Below are 23,319 nucleotides of genomic sequence, written 5' to 3'. Positions count from 1 at the left end.
AGGTCCCATCATCATCATGATCACAAGATTTAATTATCATCATAATCACGAGGTCCCATCATCATCATGATCACAAGATTTCATTATCATCATGATCACGGGGGTCCCATCATCATCATGATCACAAGATTTAATTATCTTCATGTTCACGAGGTCCCATCATCATCATGATCACAAGATTTCATTATCATCATGATCACGGGGGTCCCATTATCATCATGATCACAAGGTCCCATCATTCCCAGAGAATCTCCACCACCCAGCATCAGCAGCAGGAGGTGCCGATGTGCCTTTGTGTGTTGAACTTATTTTGCACCGTACGTAACAACAACCTAAACACGCACACAAAGGCAGTTCTAAAGAAATGAGTTTTGACAATCTAGACGACGATGATTTCAAAGTGGGCTTCCTAACAATCGGACGGGAAGAGCGTTCCAGACGGCCGGCCGAGAAGCAGCGCGTCTTGAACGCAGCGGTAACCATCGCCCCCCTTTTCGTTCGATGTCCGAGCAGCCCCCCCAAAATCAGCGGATTTGTCGCGTGATGATGGCCCACGGATGGCTTCCCTCCCTTGTGCGCGGTACATTTGTGGGCACGGGAAACACTCTGTGCGTGTTATCGTGGCGGTGGTGACGATGGTGGATGTGATATAACGGGATTGCGTGCCAAGGAATGGCTCCCACCACCACCACCCATCACCACCCACCACCACCCATCACCACCCACCACCACCACCCACCACCACCACCACCCACCACCACCACCCACCAACACCACCACCACCCACCACCACTCACCACCACAAACACCACCACCAACACCACCCACCACCAGCCACCACCAGCCACCACCATCACCCACCACCACCCACCACCACCAAACCCAACCACCACCACCACCCACCACCACCACCCCCCCACCACCCACCACCATCACCCACCACCACCACCCACCACCACCACCAACACCACCACCACCCACCACCCACCCACCACCAACACCACCACCAACACCACCCACCACCACCCACCACCAGCCACCACCATCACCCACCACCACCCACCACCACCACCAACACCACCCACCATCACCCACCACCATCACCACCCACCACCACCACCCACCACCATCACCACCCACCACCCACCACCATCACCACCCACCACCACCACCCACCACCACCCACCACCACCACCCACCACCCACCACCACCACCAAACCCAACCACCAACCCCATCGCACTGTACGGAACGCGTGTGAGTGGCGGGAGAGTTCGGCGGGGAGGGGGAGCAGCAGCAGCAGGAGGAGGAGGGAGAGCAGAGAGAGAAGAAGACTGAGAAGAGAGAGGCACGAGATGATGGCTGCTCCACACGCTGCTGTCGAGGCGATGCCGCTGAGCACCGAGCCCGAGCGAGATAGCGGCAAGGGAGAGGGCGGTGAGAGATGGGAGGAAGGAGGTGGTGGTGGGGAAGCATCATCATCATCATCGCCATTATCACCATGATCATCACCACCACCATCATCATCACTACCATCATCATCATCACCACCATCATCGCCATTATCACCATGATCATCACCACCATCATCATCACTACCATCATCATCACCATCATCACCACCACCATCATCACCACCATCACCACCATCACCACCATCATCATCACCATCATCACCACCATCATCATCACCACCATCATCATCACCACCATCATCACCACCATCACCACCACCACCATCATCATCACCATCATCATCGCCATCATCACCATCATCATCATCACCATCATCATCGCCACCATCATCACCACCACCATCATCACCATCATCACCACCATCATCACCACCATCATCACCATCACCACCACCATCACCACCATCACCACCACCATCATCACCACCACCACCATCACCACCATCATCACCACCACCATCATCATCACCACCATCACCATCATCACCACCATCATCACCATCACCACCATCATCACCATCACCACCATCATCACCACCATCATCACCACCACCATCATCAACACCATCACCACCATCATCACCACCACCATCATCACCACCATCATCACCACCACCACCACCATCATCATCACCACCATCATCATCACCACCATCACCAACACCATCATCACCACCATCATCACCATCACCACCACCATCACCACCACCACCACCATCATCATCACCACCATCATCACCATCACCACCATCATCACCACCATCACCACCACCATCATCACCACCATCATCATCACCACCACCATCACCACCACCACCACCACCATCATCATCACCACCATCATCACCATCACCACCACCATCACCACCATCACCACCATCATCATCACCACCATCATCACCACCATCATCACCACCATCATCACCACCACCATCATCACCACCACCATCATCACCACCACCATCATCATCACTCAATCGCGCCGCTCTCATTGCATCACCGTTATTTATCGACCCACGCTGACAAGAGATTGTGAGGCTTTGTCCCAGCCGCGCGGTTGTGGTTGATGTTGTGGCTAATGTTGTGGTGGTGGTTGATGTTGTGGCTAATGTTGTGGTGGTTGATGTGGTGGTGGTTGATGTGGTGGTGGTTGATGTTGTGGCTAATGTTGTGGTGGTTGATGTTGTGGCTAATGTTGTGGTGGTGGTTGATGTTGTGGCTAATGTTGTGGTGGTTGATGTGGTGGTGGTTGATGTGGTGGTGGTTGATGTTGTGGTTAATGTTGTGGTGGTTGATGTTGCGGTGGTTAATGTTGTGGTTAATGTTGTGGTGGTTAATGTTGTGGTTAATGTTGTGGTTAATGTTGTGGTTAATGTTGTGGTGGTTGATGTTGCGGTGGTTAATGTTGTTGTGGCTAATGTTGTGGTGGTTAATGTTGTTGTGGCTAATGTTGTTGTGGCTAATGTTGTGGTGGTTAATGTTGTTGTGGCTAATGTTGTTGTGGCTAATGTTGTGGTTAATTGTCCATAGCCGTCAATCCATCACGGGTTTAGCCACGTGTTCTTGTGCAGCAGGTACATTTAGTTTTAAGCTCCACGCGGTGTACAGAGGCGTTTCAATGCGGGCAACACACAATATATGATTCGTGTGTTTCTCTCCTTGTGATGGGAATTTATAGGATAAACGTTGAGATTATAAGGGGCACGGGTGGACCTATAAGGTCTGTAATAGGGTAAGAGGCATTGATAATGGGTTGACAGGTTTGGAATGTCGTGGTGGTAGTTGTGTATGGTTAATCATCTGCATGCTCTGCTCATAGGGTACTATAATACTAATGATGTCTGATGTTGTTCGCGAAAGGCTCCGCGTTAAATCTTGATTTAATGTTGTTGATGTTGATGCTCAATTGTCAACACGGAGCTGTGTGAAGGCGTGCAAGGAGCCTGTTGTTGTTATTGTTGTTGTGTGTGTTAGTGCATTGTGTACTGTTATTGTTGTGTTGTGTTAGTGTGTACTGTTATTGTGTTGTGTGTTAGGGTGTACTATTATTGTTGTGTTAGTGCATTGTGTTAGTGTGTACTGTTATTGTTGTTAGTGCATTGTGTTAGTGTGTACTGTTATTGTTGTTAGTGCATTGTGTTAGTGTGTACTGTTATTGTTGTGTTAGTGCATTGTGTTAGTGTGTACTGTTATTGTTGTGTTGTTGTGTCAGTGCATTGTGTTAGTGTGTACTGTTATTGTTGTGTTGTTGTTGTGTATTAGTGCATTGTGTGTGTACTGTTATTGTTGTGTTGTGTGTGTTAGTGCATTGTGTTAGTGTGTACTGTTATTGTTGTTGTGTTAGTGCATTGTGTTAGTGTGTACTATTGTTGTGTTGTTGTTGTTGTGTGTTAGTGCATTGTGTTAGTGTGTACTGTTATTGTTGTGTTGTTGTTGTGTGTTAGTGAATTGTGTTAGTGTGTACTGTTATTGTGTTGTTGTTGTTGTGTGTTAGTGTGTACTGTTATTGTTGTGTTGTTGTGTGTTAGTGCATTGTGTGTGTACTGTTATTGTGTTGTTGTTGTGTGTTAGTGTGTACTGTTATTGTTGTTGTGTGTTAGTGCATTGTTAGTGTACTATTATTGTGTTGTTGTTGTTGTGTTAGTGCATTGTTATTGTTGTGTTGTTGTTGTGTTAGTGCATTGTGTTAGTGTGTACTGTTATTGTTGTGTTGTTGTGTTAGTGCATTGTGTGTGTACTGTTATTGTTGTGTTAGTGCATTGTGTTAGTGTATACTGTTATTGTTGTGTTGTTGTGTGTGTTAGTGCATTGTGTTAGTGTGTACTGTTATTGTTGTGTTGTTGTGTGTTAGTGTGTACTGTTATTGTTGTGTTGTTGTTGTGTGTTAGTGCATTGTGTGTGTACTGTTATTGTGTTGTGTGTTAGTGTGTACTGTTATAGTTGTGTTGTTGTGTTAGTGCATTGTGTTAGTGTGTACTGTTATTGTGTTGTTGTTGTGTTAGGGTGTACTGTTATTGTTGTGTTGTTGTGTGTGTTAGTGTGTACTGTTATTGTTGTTGTTGTTGTGTGTTAGTGCATTGTGTTAGTGTGTACTGTTATTGTGTTGTTGTTGTGTTAGGGTGTACTGTTATTGTTGTGTTGTTGTGTGTGTTAGTGTGTACTGTTATTGTTGTTGTTGTTGTGTGTTAGTGCATTGTGTTAGTGTGTACTGTTATTGTTGTGTTGTTGTTGTGTGTTAGTGCATTGTGTTAGTGTGTACTGTTATTGTTGTGTGTTAGTGCATTGTGTGTGTACTGTTATTGGTGTGTTGTTGTTGTGTGTTAGTGCATTGTGTGTGTACTGTTATTGTTGTTGTTGTGTGTGTTCGTATGCGCCATTGTGTTCGTAGAATGTATGCATTGTGTTAGTGTGCATTAGTGTGTTATTGTAATGTGTTCGTATCTGTTATAATGTGGTAGCATAATTTGTTATTGCGTTGCGTGTAAGCGTATTGTTTCGTGTTATTGTATTGTGTTCGCATCTGTTATGCCTTAGTAGAATGTGGCTTATCACGTTGCGTGTGCGTGGCGAGCGGTGGGACAGCGGTTAGCGCCACGCTACGAACCCGGCCACCCGAGTTCGATTCCCGTTCACGGCCGATTATCAGAACTGGGCCTCCCCTAGGTCGACTCGGCCTCAAACGTAGTGCGGTGTACAGTGGTTGTTGCCCACCCACTCACGTTCCTAGTGTACCGAGCCGGCCTTAATAGGCGCTCGCTAACAATAAAAGTTCATCTACATAACAAAGGCTCAGCCTTTTGTTATGCATTCTATTCTTAGTCTTAAGCCTCACCTTACCATATTAATAAAAAGTGTGCCGTATATTTACTTGATAGATACAGCTGTCGTAGGCTGCGACGGTTCCACCTGAAGACTTGTGTTGCCTCAAAAACGTCGTGATTTTTATTTTATTTTATTAAAATTTTTTACCTACGTGACTTTACCTAAAAAAACTAAGAATACGAATCATTGCGGTCACGAAAGCTTCAAATCTAGACTTAAAAGTGCCGCCTGTTACGGCTGCAACGATGCCGTGAGGGCGCGCCGTCGGTTTTCCCGCCAAAAAATGGCGCCCGTTGTATGGGAGCGCAGGGGGGAGGGGGGGGGGCATCCATTTAGGGGCCGTCCATAAATGACGTCACGCGATTTTGGAGGATTTTTGACCCCCCCCCCTCGTCCTCACCGTTACTCTCACCCGTTACCTCACCCGTTACCCCACCCGTTACCTCACCCGTTACTCTCATCCGTTACCCCACTGTTACTCTCACCCGTTACCTCAGCCGTTACCTCACTCGTTACCTCACCCGTTACCTCACCAGTTACCCCACCCGTTACCCCACCCGTTACCTCACCCGTTACCTCACCGTTACCTCACCCGTTACCTGACCCGTTACCCTCACCCGTTACTCTCTCGTTACCTCTCGTTACCTCACCCGTTACCTTATCCGTTACCTTATCCGTTACCTCACTCGTTACCTCACCCGTTACCTCGCCCGTTACCTCACCCGTTACTCTCACTCGTTACCTCACCCGTTACTCTCTCGTTACCTCACCTGTTACCTCACCCGTTAATCTCAATCGTTACCTCACTCGTTACCTCACCCGTTACCTCTCGTTACCTCACCCGTTACCTCACCCGTTACCTCAGCCGTTACCTCACCCGTTACCTTATCTGTTACCTCACTCGTTACCTCACCCGTTACCTCACCCGTTACCTTATCTGTTACCTCACTCGTTACCTCACCCGTTACCCCACCCGTTACGTCACCCGTTACCTCGCCAGTTACCCCACCAGTTACCCCACCCGTTACCTCATTAGTTACCCTAACCCGTTACCTCAGCCGTTACCCTTATCCGTTACCTCACTCGTTACCTCACCGTTACCTCACCCGTTACCTCACCGTTACCTCACCCGTTACCTTACCCGTTACCTCACCGTTACCTCACCGTTACTCTCTCGTTACCTCACCCGTTACTCTAACCCGTTACCTCACCCGTTACCTCACCGTTACCTCACCGTTACCTCACTCGTTACCTCACCGTTACCTCACCCGTTACCCCACCCGTTACCTCATCCCCTACCTCATCCGTTACCTCACCGTTACCTCACCCATTACCCCACCCGTTACTCTAACTCGTTACCTCACCGTTACCTCACCCGTTACCTTATCTGTTACCTCATCCCCTACCTCACCCGTTACCTCACCCGTTACCTCATTAGTTACCCTCACCCGTTACCTCATCCGTTACCTCACCTGTTACCTCATATGTTACCCTCACCCGTTACCTCACTCGTTACCTCACCGTTACCTCACCGTTACCTCACTCGTTACTTAACCCGTTACCTCACCCGTTACCTCACCCGTTACCTTATCCGTTACCTCACCCGCTACCTCACCGTTACCTCACCGTTACCTCACCCGTTACCTCACCGTTACCTCACCTGTTACCTCACCGTTACCTCACCCGTTACCTCACCGTTACCTCACCGTTACCTCACACGTTACCTCACACGTTACCTCACCGTTACCTCACACGTTACCTCACACGTTACCTCACCCGTTATCTCACCAGTTACCTCACCGTTACCTCACCCGTTACCTCACTCCTATTCGAAACTAAACTCTATATTGATTGTTTTATTTGACCACGAAAGGCCCACTGAGCTATAACAGGTGGCTCTTTTTCAGAAGCCAACTGGCTATCACAGATGGTAACTCAACTAATGTGGATTATCATCATCATCGTTGTCGTGTGGAAATGTGTGGCAGTAGCCAGATACTCTGAACGCGTGACCTGGAGGAAAATCCACGCGACCACAGGGAGAGAGAGATAGACACTCGGATTTCAAATATACAGCAGCAGGGGTCAGGGTTGGGATCGAACCCACGACCTCCTGTACACCAGGCGAGGTAGTCAACATCTCCTAGCCACCGTGATGATGGTGAGAGACACGCAAACTCCAAATATACAGCAGCAGGCGTCAGGGTCGGGATGGAACCCACAACCTCCTGCACACCAGACGAGGTAGTCAACATCTCCTAGCCACCGTGATGATGATGAGAGAGACACACACACTCCAAATACACAGCAGCAGGCGTCAGGGTCAGGATTGAACCCACGACGTCCGTTGTCCGTGTCGTGCAGGGAGTGAGCAGGGCAGAGCCGGCTGCTGCGAGTGTCTCCTGGCCGCCTTCTCCCTCCTGCTCGTCATCCTCACCCTGCCACTCTCCATCTTCTGCAGCATCAAGGTTGGCCTACCAATCCCCCCCCTCCCCCCACCTTCTCGCCCGCCTGCCCACCCACCAGAGGTCGCAACCGGGTACCCGATACCCGTACCCTACCCGATACACGGCTAGCCGTACCCGGCCGGGTACGGGTACGGGTAGGCCGTGAGTCACTGGTGAGTAACCGTTTGTCACTCATTTCCCAACGTCTTGTCTCTTCTCACAATTCAAGTTTCCTAGAATCAACCCACCCGCGCCTGCAACATGGCTTCATCCCAGAGGTCGCAATCGGGTACCCGTACCCGTACCCTAGCCGATACCCGGCCGGGTACAGGTAGGGTACGGGTAGGGTACGGGTACCCGTTTGCGACACTGGTGCGGCCGGGTACGGGTAGGCCGTGAGTCACTAGTGAGTAGCCGTTTGTCACTCATTTCGGGTAGGGTACGGGTACCCATTTGCGACCCTGGTGCGGCCGGGTACGGGTAAGGAATCAAAACCCGTTTGCGACCTCTGCCACCCACGATCGCTCGCTCGCTCGCTCGCCCTCTTTCGGGTGGTGATGAACCTGGGGCCGAACCAGGGCAACTGAATCTGGCAGCCGTCGCAGGCGACGCATGAAACCGTGAGCGGATGTGGGGGGATGGCACGGGCCGATGGAGATTTCTCTCCCTCTGTCTGTCTGGCCAATGAATAGCGTCTCGTTTGCTCAGCGCTGATGGGCTTCACTCCATCGCGCCGTGACATCACAACAGCACGACACACGCCATCTCATAGTGATAATTTTTTACCCTTTCAACTGGTACAAAAACTGACACCTTTATACAAGTACCAGTTGAAAGGGTAAAAAATTAACCCGTAAAAACAAAGTTTTTCACTCTAAATCCTTTATATGCATGGCGGCTAGAGTCCTCTCGTCCTCTGGCTTGAGATGGCTGCCACCTATGGGTCAGATGATTGTCTGCCAGTATTAAGCAATTGGTAATTAAATATTTATTTATTTTCCCCTAAACAGTGTAACATTTTTGGAAAAAAATTTCACGAAAATTAATTGTCACGCACAACGAGTCTGTGTGGAAAATGTCAGCTCGATTGGGTTAAAAAACGACCGAAAGATTTGCACGGTCGTAAGCAAGCAAGCAAGCACGCAAGCAAGCAAGCGAACTTAATATAAAGGATTTTTAAACCACATGAAGTTGTCGAAGGCTCGCTGGCAGGAGGATCAAGGGACAGACCCAGGTGCCGTGGGTTGGCTGAGACGACTGGCAGATGCACCAGCTGTGCCCCCCTACTGTGCCAACTCGCTGCGTTTTAGCCACCTGGCCGCTCCGCTCGTTGTTGTGAGCGTCGCTCCTCTGCCCTCCGTTGGAGGGTAACAGCCTCCCAGCTGCCCAGTAGCAGCAGCAGCGTCCTTCACGAGGCTCCCTCTGTGACACCACCCACTCCTGCTCCGACTCCGTGCTCCCCGCTGTGTAGATCGTGCAGCAGTACGAGCGCGCCGTCATCTTCCGCCTGGGACGCATCTTGCCGGGACGGGCACGCGGCCCCGGTGAGCACCGCACACACCACACTCACCACACTCACCACCACAGTGTCTTTCTTTCACCGCGCTCACCACCACGCTCACAACCACGCTCACCACCACCACGTCCTCTCACCGCACTCACCACCACCACAGTGTCTTTCTTTCACCGCGCTCACCGCCACGCTCACCACCACGTCCTCTCACCACGCTCACCACCACGTCCTCTCACCACGCTCACCACCACGCTCACCACCACACTCACCACCACGCTCACCACCGCGCTCACCACCACGCTCACCACCACGCTCACCACCGCGCTCACCACCACACTCACCACCACACTCACCACCGCGCTCAACACCACGCTCACCACCACACTCACCACCACGCTCACCACCACACTCACCACCACGCTCACCACCACGCTCAACACCACGCTCACCACCACGCTCACCACCACGTCCCCTCACCACGATCACCACCACACTCACCACCACCCTCACCACCACACTCACCACCACGCTCACCACCACGTCTTTCTCGCAACACGCTCACCACCACGACTGCTACAACAGGGCATATATCTCTGCTTTGTTGACGTGGTCAAGGCCTATGATGACATAAGTTGACCAGGGTTCTGGGTTATTCTTCATGCTTTCGGGGGTCCCTGACCCTTTTGCTCGTCTTTAAAGACCTTCATGATGGTGGGCATGGTAAAGTTGTGTGGCTGAGTGAGCCAAAGCCTGCTCACCTAGGCATGTGACAGGGATGTCCTCCGTCTTTTGCGTTATAATTTTTTTGAAAGCAGTATTTTTTAACACATTCCTGCGGAGGGAGCTGGTAGGAACGTCGGGTTGCTCGGTCAATGGCCAGGGTCAACGGCGGCGTGGCGTATTCCTCAAATATGCCCGACTTTGAGGGCGGGCACAAGCCGGCGTGAGTAGGTTAAACGTTGAGTTTTATAAGGGCACCACGGGGTGACCAGCCCCTCCCCACCCAGCCCCTCCCCAACCTCCTCCTACCCAGCCCCACCCTCCCCACCCAGCCCCTCCCCACCCTCCCCACCCAGCCCCTCCCCTCCCTCCCCACCCAGCCCCTCCCCACCCTCCCCTCTCCACCCAGCCCCACCCCTCCCATTTTTTGATGCACGACGGACGAACACAATAATCCCCTGTGGGCTGGTGGAACCAGGTGGTTCCTACCAGTATTAAAACGTACAAATGAACAGCACACTCGAAGGGCACGAACCAGAGAGAGAGAGAGAGACTCAAGCTAACAGAAACAAATTGCGTTCATGTAAGTTGAATATGAGTTGTGTGTATATGAGGGGAGTAGTTCTATTGTAAACTGTGAAGAAAATTGATGTGAAGAAGTGCTTCATAGCTCATCGGATTCTTTCAGTGTAGTAAGTAAAGTTTCTCATTCAGTTTTAGGTTTTTTCGGTAAAGTTACTTAGGTAAAAAAATAAAATTAATAAAAGTAAAATAAAAAAAAATTACGACGTTTCGGAGGCAACACAAGCTTCCGTCTTCAGGTGGAACCGTCACAGCACGATTGCTGTATCAAGTGATACAGCTGTATCAAGTGATACAGCAAGCGTATCATTTACTTGATACAGCAATCGTGCTGTGACGGTACCACCTGAAGACGGATGCTTGTGTTGCCTCCGAAACGTCGTAATTTTTATTTTATTTTTTATTTTACTTTTATTAATTAAAATTTTTTACCTACGTGACTTTACCGAAAAAAACCTAAGAATATGATTTCTTGCAGTCACGAAAGCTTCAAATCTAGAATTTCTCATTCAGATTCACTTGCGCCGTGCCAGGCCTTCATAAGTGCGACTGAGCTAATAGCAATTTCCCCAACAGTCTCTTGAAGGCTAAATGAGGGACCTTGTCCGTGAGTGTGTGTGTAGCGTAGCGTTTAGCGCTACGCTGCGCTACGAACCCGGCCCCCCGAGTTCGATTCCCGCTCATGGCTACCAGTGACGAATATCTGAACCGGTTCTGGGCCTCCCCTAGGTCGACTCAGCCTCAAATGAGTACCTGGTGCGGTGTGTAGCAAACATCGTCACTGGGGGAGACAAAGGCTTGCCGGGCGTTGTGCTGGCCACCCACCCCCTCGTGTGCCGTGCTGGCCTTCATAGGTGCTAGTCACTAACAGCACTTGCCCCAACAGTCTGTTACAGGCTACACGAGGGATCTTTGTCTTTGTGTGTGCAGGGCTCTTCTGGGTGGTTCCTTGCACGGACACGTTTATACGGATCGATATGCGAACCATCACGTTTGACATCCCGCCCCAGGAGGTACGTGAATGAGTGACTGGGAGTTGGGCCTAAGCAGAGGTCGCAATCGGGTACCCGATACCCGTACCCTACCCGATACCCGGCTACCCATACCCAGCCGGGTACGGGTAGCCGTTTGCGACCCTGGTGCGGCCGGGTACGGGTAGGCCGTGAGTCACTGGTGAGTCACCGTTTGTCACTCATTTCCCAACGTCTTGTCTCTTCTCACAATTCAAGTTCCTAGAATCAACCCACCCGCGCCTGCAACATGGCTTCATCCCAGAGGTCGCAATCGGGTACCCGTACCCTACTCGATACTCGGCCGGGTACGGATAGCCGGATATCGGGTATGGGTACGGGTACCCTGGTGCGGCCGGGTACGGGTAAGGAATCAAAACCCGTTTTCCACCTCTGGGCCTAAGGTAATTGTGTTGATCATGCCGGTTCCGGTTCACTTCCCCGTTGGCAAGTGGTTCCCTACGCTTCACACGTCAACAGCGGCGTTATTCTACCCAGGTCACCGCGGCAAACGAGACTTTACGCCGATCATCTCTCAGTTGTACAAAAATTACATTTAAACCTTTTTTCGCACCGTACGTAGCCAACCGTGCTGAGCGGAGGTGCGGGGAAGGACAAAAACGAAGCGCAAAAAGCAGTTCTAAATAATAAATTTGTAATGCGGGCGTAAACGGCCTCGCGGATATGACGTCACGGGGGGAGGAGTTAGGTCACGTGGGAGAGAGGGATCAAGTCTTAAGGGGGAGAAACCGGAAGAGACGAGAGAGAGTTGGGGATTGAGATAGAGTGAGGCCACGCAGGGCGGAGGTTGGAGAGTGGCGAGATCGCCACACAGGGAGTGAGACTCGGCACCGTCGGCCAGCGGTGACCGAGCACGGAGGGACGAGCAGCAGCGGGGGAGCTGCATCGGAGTGGGGAGAGGCTACGGGAGCGAAGGCAGCATCGAGCTGCCGAGCGGAGAGGCTCTGAGCGAGGGCCGTGTGGGACAAGTGTAGAGGAACCAGAATAAAGAACAACGGAGACAGACACAGTGAACGAGTCCTTTATTACAAATTTAAGGCCCCGTCACAGAAACGACCTCTCTCTTTGTGCCGATATGTGTTCTCTCTCTGTGTGTCCTTGTGATGTCTGTCTGCTTGCGTGTCTGTCTATAGTTTTCTAGTTAGATTTTTGTTGCTATTTCTTTTATGCCTGATGATGATTGCTTGTGTTGCAATCGAAACGTCGTAATATGCTATTATTTAATTTATTATTTTATCTTTAGACGTGACTTAACCGAAAAGACCAAAGAATAATTCCTGCAGTCACGAAAGCTCCAAAATGAAGAGTTCTAAATCAATTAGTTTTAATTTTAGATTTAAAAGTGTTTCGCGCAAGTGACACCCACTAACATCGGAAGGTAGAGCGTTCGAGATGGCCGCAGAAGTGCATCATAAAGCGTGCGATGTGGTGACCGTCTTTGTTTCCGGTGGCTAGCCGAAAGCCACTGCTGCTGCGAGGATGAGCGGAGTGTCGCGTGATGATGGTTTATGCTCCTTCACGAGATCAGCGAGGTCTTGTGGTTCACTTGCGGCAAGCACTTTGTGTCTGCAATGAACACAAGACATTCTTTGGTTCTTTCGGTAAAGTCACGTATAAAGATAAAATAATAAATTAAATTAAATACTAGCATACGACGTTTCGATTGCTTGTGTTGCTTGTGTTGCAATCGAAACGTCGTATGCTAGTATTTAATTTAATTTATTATTTTATCTTTATACGTGACTTTACCGAAAGAACCAAAGAATTATTCCTGCAGTCACGAAAGCTCCAAATTAAGTTTGAACACAAGACACATTCAGTCCAGCCTTGGTGTGGGGCAGTATCCGGGCAGTGTCCATTCTCACTCAAGAATCCGTTCTGCTCTTTGTCAATTCATCCGCCAATCCCTGCTGGCTGCATGGGTCACGTAAAATAATTCCCAGGTGCGGCGCGGGGGTGGATAAACTCGTATGCCTCGCAGCACACGAAGGACGGGGGTTTCATTTTGCGACTTGGGCAGCTGCTTGTGTGGAGTTTGGATGCTCTCCTGTCATGAATGGGGTTTCTCTGCGTTCTCCAGTTGCCTCCAATAGCTTAAAAAAATTAACCCGTAAGAACAAAGTTTTTCACTATAAATCCTTTATATGCGTGTTCAATGGGCCAAAACCCAGGCCACATTGGTCTTTGAAACGGGCGGCTAGAGTCCTCTCGTCCTCTGGCTTGAGATGGCTGCCACCTATGGGTCAGATGATTGCCTGCCACCATTAAGCAATTGGTAATTAATTAAAAAAAAATTTTACCTAAAAAGTGTAAAATTTAAGAAAAATATTTTCACGAAAAGACATTGTCACGCACAACGAGTCTGTGTGCACAATGTCAGCTCGATTGGATCACGGGAAGTGGGTTAAAAAACGACCGAAAGATTTGCACGGTCGTAAGCGCGCAAGCAAGCAAGTGAACTTAATATAAAGGATTTAAAAACAAAAAAAACTCCCCACAATATAACTGGCATTGGCAAACACACGCCCCACGCTTTCTACCATGCGCAATAGGGGTGCAACTCACAATTCACGTTTGTTACTGTCATGGTCACGACCCGTGGTTTTATTCATTTGCTTGTTAAACGGCAGCATTGCAAGATTGTGACGAGATGTTAACTACCTCGCCTGGTATACAGGAGCTCGTGGGTTCGATCCTGAGCTTGATGATACTCGCTGGTCATCATCACGTGTATTTTTCTCCGGCTCCTCCGGTTTTCCCCTTGAAATATTGAGTTTTTTTTTTTTTAACCGAATTAATAAAAATGCCTCTTCAGAGTATTTTACCGCTCTAGCGGCACGCTGCACCGACGGGCCGGCCGACGGATGAACCCACCCCCCCCACTCCCCTCCACCCGGCAGATCCTGACAAAGGACTCGGTGACGGTGGCGGTGGACGGCGTGGTGTACTACCGCGTGGCCGACGCCATCATGTCGGTGGCCAACGTGTCGGACGCGCACGCCGCGACTCGCATCCTCGCGCAGACCACGCTGCGCAACGCGCTGGGCACGCGCACGCTCTCCGAGATCCTGTCCGACCGCTCCGAGCTCGCACACGCCATGCAGGTGAGCTCCCCGTCAGACCCGTCGTGCACTCGCCACGCAGGTACGCTCACCGTACACCTGCTCGTGTCTCCCATCTCGCCGCGCCTACTCCCATCTGCTTGCATCTCCACTCTCCCCACGCCTCCTCCCATCTCGCATCTCCACTCTCCCCGCGCCCCCCTTCTCCTCCCTGCAGATGAATCTGGACGACGCTACGGACTCCTGGGGCATCAAGGTTGAGCGCGTGGAGATCACCGACATCAAGCTGCCCCAGCAAATGCAGCGTGTCATGGCGGCCGAGGCCGAGGCGACGAGGGAGGCACGCGCCAAGGTGACTTGCCACTCCGCGACGTGGGGGGGGGGGGGCCTTGAACCCCCCCCCCCCCCCCCCCATTTTAGACCCCGCATCGACGCAGCACCCATAGCCAGATGATTTGGGAACCCTCGGCCGGTGATTTTACTTCACACGGCCCACGGCCACAGGAGGCCTACCGCTAGGGTTGACACCTTTTCCGAACGCAAAACCCGCACTAGTGCTCAGTTTGCCTCGGGCTATCGTCATAATTGTGCAGCACCCTGCAGTAAAGTTCAGTATCGTCATCATCATCATCACGATCTATGGGCAGATTGCCCATAAGTGTCCACTGCACATTTCGTCATTTGTTTCCACTTTCGCCTTTGTCTTGTGCCAATATGCTCAAGTAGTGACACGTAATTCTGGCCATTCTCTGTTCGAGTCTTCCTCAATTTCCGGTTCCTTACATTTTTCCGAACAACAACAACAACAACACACCTTCAATGTTACTGTTGTTGTGCATCCTACATACGTGTCCAAATACTGCCAGTTTCCTGCTCACCACTGCCTGCATCGGGGTCTTCTTCTCTACGCAACCTTTGTCTTACTTTCTTACTTCCTATGTTGGTCACTCTTCAGGTCCAGCTGTTCAGCACGTCACCACAATACCCCAGCAGAGCTCGGGACCAATCAACGCCTGCCACCTGCCGTGCCCCCCTCCCTCCGCCACCCGCGTGACCCTGCCCCGTACGACCGCCAGCTAGTACATGATCTCCACGTGACCCCACCATCCCCCATGACCTTCCCCACGCACAGGTGATCGCGGCGGAGGGCGAGCGCGACGCGTCGCGGGCGCTGAAGGAGGCGGCGATGGTGATGGCCGAGGCGCCGAACGCGATGCAGCTGCGCTACCTGCAGACGCTGAACGCCATCGCCGCGGAACACAACTCCACCATTGTGTTTCCGCTGCCCGTGGAACTGCTGCGCGGGTTCGTGACGCCCACCGCCGCCGCCTCTTGAGGCGCGTTCGGATGCCCACCCCCCCTCCACACCACACCATCACACTCCACCCACACTGTCACACCCTCCGCACCATCTCACCCACGACGTCATCATGCCGCACCATCACATCGCACCATCACACCATCATACCACGTCCAGATCCCACTCAGAGTTGAAGCCGCCATTTTTGCCAAATGAAGAGTGTGTGTGACGTCAGGCAGCAAGTCACGTGACCTCTGTCTTCGATCTCATTGGATGCCACTGTCCCGGTTGGCCCACCTTCACTTCTTCACTCGTTTAAAGGAGGAGCGGACGAAATCCGCTGTGGGTAACAAATCAAAAATGTCATCCTTGATCTGCTTAGCAACGAGATTTTTACAATGGGAAGCGCTGCAGTCACCATTGCCGGTGCCAACTGCTGGCAACGGTTGACCTAAAGTTTCCCCCGGTGGATCGTGGCTTTTGCGTGTCTGTCTGGCAGTTGTCACGTTGACACCAGGTCTCAGACAATTAAATTCCTTCTGCCACCTGAACACAGATCATGCCATTTCTCCTGTACTGCTGAGATCAAGCTCGGACATGTGGCAACCCGATTTCGGTGCTATACGACTGGCGTGCCACGGAAAAAAATCCAGGCACGCCATAGTATATATTTTTATTGATCAACCGTTGCCATTTCCATAATTGTTTTTTTACCCTTTAATCTGGCAACAAAACTGACACCTTTTTTACGAGGAGTCATGTTTGCATAGACCACAATACCTGCAGTCATAATGCAAACAAAAAACATAACAGTGCATACATTATCAGAGTTATGTTTTTTGTTTGCATTATGACTGCAGGTATTGCGGTCTATGCAAACATGACTCCTCGTAAAAAAGGTGTCAGTTTTGTTGCCAGATAGAAGGGTAAAAAAAAATTATATTTTTTTCTGGCAAATGAGGTACCAATGGCATTGCCATTTCCTCAGCAACCCGCGACCAGCACTCGTCGCTTCAGCGAAGGCTGCGGTAAGCCTTCTCATTCTCAGATGTGGGATGTTGTAGATGGTGGGAGTGGGCCTGTCGCTTTCTCTCGGCTAGCTGGAATCATCTTCTTCCGTCATGCCAGGGTCTCTGGGGAGGTCTGAACTGCATACCCAACGTGGCCATTGCAGCTGCCTGAGCCACGTTCTTGAACCTTATCCAATTCCCATCGGCATCAGGAGAAGGGGGGAACGATGCCAACCCCAGTTGCAAGCTATGATTCATTTCTAACTGGCTACTTTCATCAGCGAGCCAAGACCTGCGGGTTTTGAATGAGGTCCAAGGTGGACGCCCACCAGCTCAGTGGAAGAATGTCAGGCACATATTACAGATGACAAACTGATGGTCAGTGGCCAGATCAGCTCCACGGTAGGTCTTGGCGTCAAGGACATGGGCCCGCATTCGCTGGTCTGTCACTATATACTCCAGCAGATGTTCTTTTTTGGCCCTGGCGTTATCCATGATGTCATTCCGGAACAGTGGTTACAAGCCCATGGGCTGCACAGAAGTCGAGCAGCTGATCTGGCCCATGCCTTCCAATCAGAGGTCGCAACCGGGTACCCGATACCCGTACGCTACCCGATACCCGGCTATCCGTACCCGGCCGGGTATGGGTACGGGTACCCGTTTGCGACCCTGGTGTGGCCGGGTACGGGTAGGCCGTGAGTCACTGGTGAGTAACTGTTTGTCACTCATTTCCCAACGTCTTGTCTCTTCTCACAATTCAAGTTCCTAGAATCAACCCACCCGCGCCTGCAACATGGCTTCATCCCAGAGGTCGCAATCAGGTACGGCCGGGTACGGGTACGGGTACCCGTTTGCGACCCTGGTGCGGCCGGGTACGGGTAAGGAATCAAAACCCGTTTGCGACCTCTGCTTCCAATCACTCCAGCCCAGGTGTATGCGTCATGATCCACTCGTTCATGAAAGTCATCCAACAGGATGATTCTATCCCAAGGTGCCACTTTAGCTTTACCCGCGACAAGTCGTTGAAGGCATCTGACTCACCGGCCTTACCTGCATGCCTCCACTGATGTTCATCTTCGGTGGGGGCATAAGCCACCACCGCCACTATTCCTCACCTCCCGTTGATGGGGAAGCGAGCCCACAGTAGCCTGGGACAGCTTCCCACGTCTTACCGCCATGCTCCCACACCCCCTTCATTATTTTGTTCAGAAGAAGAGCCACTTCCTGTTGTTTGGCAGTTTCCTGCACCGAGTGGAGCAGTGTCCATTCCTCATAGTGACTGGAGCCAGAACCAGTCCACCAGACATCCTGTACTCCACATCGGTCCAAGCAGTACCGGTCCAGTTCACCAACAAAGAGGTGGCAGCCTTTCCTCCGCACTGAGCGTTCGAACATTCCACGTGGCCACTCGTAGTGGTTTTTTTTGCTGTTTCTGGAGAGAGCCCGAGGGTGGGGATTTAGTCTCCTGGCTCAGCCAACTCGGGCTTGGCCAGGAGATGTCACAGATGCCTGTGCCCCCGGGGCCTGCTGCACAATCTTTTGTATTTAAATCCTTTATATTAAGTTCGCTTGCTTGCGTGCTTGCGTGCTTGCTTGCTTGCTTACGACCGTGCAAATCTTTCGGTCGTTTTTTAACCCACTTCCCGTGATCCAATCGAGCTGACATTTTGCACACAGACTCGTTGTGCGAGACAATTAATGTTCGTGAAAAAATGTTTCCAAAATTTTACACTGTTTAGGAAACACAAATTAAATATTTAATTACCAATTGCTTAATACTGGCAGACAATGATCTGACCCATAGGTGGCAGCCATCTCAAGCCAGAGGACGAGAGGACTCTAGCCGCCACGCATATAAAGGATTTATAGTGACAAACTTTGTTTTTACGGGTTATACTTATTTTTCGGTTAATTGAGTTGAATGAGTTACCAGCCCCTCGCAACCTTCCAGAGCCCCCCGTTGGTCACCGTGGCGACTGTGAGCGCCGTAAGGGTAACAGGCGATTGGTATCGTCCTTTCCCCAAATGACATTGCTCACAACCTCCACAGCGTTACCGACTCACATCCACCGAGGGGATGGGGGTTGTTTTTGCCAGCCGTATCACATGCACACACACACACACATCATGGTCAGTCACAATAATAAAAATAAAACACAATAAAATACAATTCTCACGACGTTTCGGCCACAACGCAAGCAGCCGTCCTCAGGTGAAGAGGACGGCTGCTTGCGTTGTGGCCGAAACGTCGTGAGAATTATTTTATTATGTTTTATTTTTATTATTTTATTATTTCCCTTCTACGTGACTTTACCGAAAGAACCAAGAAGATGAACAAAAATAATTGGGGTTTTCGTACACATTCCATCAGCCACACGGCCTTTCTTCTGCGAGTGCACACTTGCAACAGATTTGGTGCAACACGAGCCAAACTCTGGACCAGTTTTGATATTCAGCGTGTCATCATCAGCAGGGTCTGCTGCCCTGCTTGATCCAACGCTGGCGAACTGTCAGATGTTCGTGGGCAACGTTCCGCTCTTGTTAGATATGAGTCCTAGGTTCGGCGCAGAACGATAGGATACATAATTGTGTCCTCTCGCGGATTCAGTGTTGCCGGAGTCCTAGGTTCAGTGCCGAACGATAGGATACATAATTGTGTCCTCTCGCGGATTCAGTGTTGCCGGAGTCCTAGGTTCAGTGCAGAACGATAGGGTACATAATTGTGTCCTCTCGCGGATTCAGTGTTGCCGTGTCCAAGAGGCTGACTCGAACTCAGGTGCAGTCCCATTACACTCACCTACCTCAAACGCCTCCTTCAGAACCACTCTGTGAGATCTGTGGTCATTGCATTCCCCATCCACCATGTCCTCTGAGTGCCTGTGCCTCAGCCACCCAGCTCTCTCTTTCTCTGTGTGGTGGTGGTGGTGGTGGCGGTGGATGTTGGTGGAGCATATTTGGCCAGTGTTTTTTAGTTGCGTCGGTGAATGGCGTTGTTCCGTCACGTTTGGTAGGGAGCGCACGTGTTTCGTGATCGCCACCCCGTGCCGCAGTATTATCGTGGGCAGTGTTAACAGGTGTTGTCGGGTCAATATCTGCTTTTGTATCGGTGCTGCTCGTTTAGCCACTTAGTTTCGTTATCGCCGCCGAGTTTGGGAGCGTTGTCCGGTTTCCGTCGCTTCCTCGGCGCTCCGACGCGCGTGGACGGGGCAGGCCGGCGCAACTCCCCATCGGCTGGTCGTCTCGTCGTTGTTTTTATCTTAGAAAGGAAACATTTTCGACCTCGTCGCGTGGTGCTGCGCTAGAGGAGCTTGCTTGGCAACATTGCCGCTCGCAGGCTGATTAGGCTCCGCTCCGCGGTTTCAAGTTCAAGTTTCAAGTTCATGTATTAGGTATATAGCCCTGTGAGCCATTCGGCTCTTGAATCGGGTGCAACCGCAACAAACAAAAATACAAAAACATGAACAAAAAACATCTTAAAGTAAATATGTGACTAAGTGCAAACAGAAAGTCCAAGTCGACCCTGGCCTGGGCTTGATTCATAATTCGTTTTTTTTTTTGGGGGGGGGGGTCAGATCGTGTTAATGCGATTGTCAATTACAGCCGTGCACCTTTCACCACCCAACCACGCTGCCAAGCTGCCAGCCAGGAACACGTGTCCATCGACGTGGTATTTCAGCAAGAGCAGAAATGTTTGACAATGTTTCGGTGCTTGTATGCGGCATTTCGGTTGAGATGGCATCCAGTATCATCAGGTGTTATCAAGAGCTCAGACCTCGAGCGAAAGGGCTCGAATTGACATTATACCCACACAACCGAACCCAAAAAAAAAACCGAATTATGAATCATTGCTCGTGAAAGCCCAAGTATGAAATCGGCCTAGGTCTATGATCGAAACTGCAGTTTTGGCTTCAATAAAGTTCAACACTGCCAAAATCGATTCGCCGATCAATACCCTGGTCAATCTCGGGCAGGGCGTGGCGACCCTTGGGCTCATGTCAGAGGCCCTCGGCTGGAGCCAAGCTGCTGGTGGTGTGGTGTCAATACGCTTCTTGCGCTGGTGTGTTTCTTTTTTCTATCGTCACAAGTAGACCGACGTCGATTTAAAGCTTTCGTGACTGCAGGGATTCATCTTCTTGGTTCTTTTTCGGTAAAGTCACGTAGAAGGGAAATAATAAAATAATAAAAATAAAACATCATTAAATAATTCTCACGACGTTTCGGCCACAACGCAAGCAGCCGTCCTCAGGTGAAGAACAGGTCTGTCGGAAAGACAGCGTCTTGTTCTGTTCTTCACCTGAGGATGGCTGCTTGCGTTGTGGCCGAAACGTCGTGAGAATTGTATTTTATATGTTTTATTTTTATTATTTTATTATTTCCCTTCTACGTGACTTTACCGAAAGAAGCAAGAAGATAGACCAAACGTTGTCGTATTCGGTGTTTGGTGTATCGCCTTGCTCAGTGGAATAGGTCAAGTTATGTCGTAAGCCATGTACGTATTCACATTTTTGCTATTCATTACAATAAAATGTTCCGACCTTGCCAACATGCGTTCCAGCGAACTGTTTCGTGTCATCCGTACCTGTGTTCAAACTCCACGCTGCAAGTCACGAGACAAAGAATCCCCCCTTACAGCCTTCAAATAAAATCACGTAGAAGGGAAATAATAAAATAATAAAAATTAAAACATAATAAAATACAATTCTCACGACGTTTCGGCCACAACGCAAGTAGCCGTCCTCAGGTGAAGACCAGGTCTGTCGGGGAGACAGCGTCTGAATGAAACACCACCACGCTTGGAGCGTATATTTAAGCTGGGTTGGAAGGGGAAGAGTGCCTTGAAATGCGGGGGGTTTCAAAGTCATATTATGCCCGTGCATTATGCAGGATTAGCAGCATCAAAGGGAGGGGATAGGGGTAGCATTAATAAAGGGAAGGAATGTTAATAGTATGTAGCTGCAGTAACTAAACTACCACGTAAAAGCAGATAATTCTTCTTGGTTCTTTCGGTAAATTACGTAGAATGGAAATAATAAAATAACAAAAATAAAACAATTCTCACGACGTTTCGGCCACAACGCAAGCAGCCGTCCTCAGGTGAAGACCAGGTCTGTCGGGGAGACCGCGTCCATTCTACGTGACTTTACCGAAAGAACCAAGAAGATAAATCCCTGCAGTCACGAAAGCTTTAAATCGAGATCATTATTAGTAAAAAAACCTTCACTTAGCCACCTCTTCGCCTAAACCAGGCATGTCCAAAGTCCGGCACGCGGTCAGATTTCATACAATGTCTTAGTTATGGCTCGCCAGCTCTGTCAGAATAAATACATCATAAAACTCATGGAAATGTAAGGTCTTCTATACGGTTTGTTCAATGTTATCTGACTGAATGAATGAAAGGCAGAATTGCCTTTTTAGAGTTGTTCACGTGTGCCCGAGTGGCTTACATTTGGTTACATTGTCGTTTGAAAAATAAAGGTAATTGTGACAATGAAAATTGTTTTATAACGGCGTGTGTGTGTTTCCACGTAACTTTTGTGGTTAAAACAATGTCAGAAGCAACTATTGGCCCCCGGGCATCTTCACTTTATCAAATGTGGCCCTCTTTGCAAAAAGTTTGGACACCTCCCACAGAGGACCCACCCCCCACATGGCCCCGCCCCCCACCCCCCACATGGCCCCACCCCCCACCCACATGGCCCCGCCCCCCCCACAGAGGCCACGCCCCCTCACAGGACACGCCCCCATAGATAGCCCCGCCCCCACATGGCTCCGCCCCCACAGAGGCCACGCCCCCTCACAGGACACGCCCCCTCGCAGGACACGCCCCCTCTCAGGACACGCCCCCATAGATAGCCCCGCCCACACCCCACATGGCCCCGCCCCCTCACAGGCCACGCCCCCTCACAGGCCACGCCCCCTCTCAGGACACGCCCCCATATATAGCCCCGCCCCCACCCTCACTTGGCTCCGCCCCCACAGAGGCCACGCCCCCTCACAGGACACGCCCCCATACATAGCCCCGCCCACCCCCCACGTGGCTCCGCCCCCCGTCGTCAATTCCGCTCACTCCGGAAGAGTCCCGCAGCGGCAGCGCGCGCGAGGGGGCGTCTCTGGGGGTCACTGGGGGGGTCACTGGGGGGTCACTGGGGGACTGGGACAGAGTGGAGGGAGGGGCAGGGGGGCAGGAGGGAGGGGCAGGGGGCAGGAGGGAGGGGCAGGGGGGCAGGAGGGAGGGGCAGGGGGGCAGGAGGGAGGGGCAGGGGGGCAGGAGGGAGGGGCAGGGGGGCAGGAGGGAGGGGCAGGGGGGCAGGAGGGAGGGGCAGGGGGGCAGGGGGGACCCATTGGGGCAGCAATGATG

General features: G+C 50.9%; 1 protein-coding gene across 1 annotated transcript; it reads left to right on the top strand.

Annotated features, from left to right (window-relative positions):
- Nucleotides 1-1,250: 1,250 nt before the first annotated feature.
- LOC133360173 (stomatin-like) lies at nt 1,251-16,729 on the top strand. Its single transcript, XM_061578782.1, has 7 exons — nt 1,251-1,436; nt 7,661-7,764; nt 9,215-9,287; nt 11,489-11,571; nt 14,490-14,693; nt 14,869-15,003; nt 15,784-16,729. Exons 1-7 carry the CDS (start codon nt 1,355-1,357, stop codon nt 15,985-15,987), a joined length of 885 nt encoding a protein of 294 aa, XP_061434766.1. The 5' UTR covers nt 1,251-1,354; the 3' UTR covers nt 15,988-16,729.
- Nucleotides 16,730-23,319: the final 6,590 nt, after the last annotated feature.

The sequence above is a fragment of the Lethenteron reissneri genome, chromosome 67 (genome assembly GCF_015708825.2).
Source record: "Lethenteron reissneri isolate LAM-NWPU_2019-01 chromosome 67, ASM1570882v1, whole genome shotgun sequence".
Classification (NCBI taxonomy): Eukaryota; Metazoa; Chordata; class Hyperoartia; order Petromyzontiformes; family Petromyzontidae; genus Lethenteron; species Lethenteron reissneri.
Note: the sequence above shows the minus strand (reverse complement) of the source record. Positions and strands in the feature narration are given on the sequence as shown.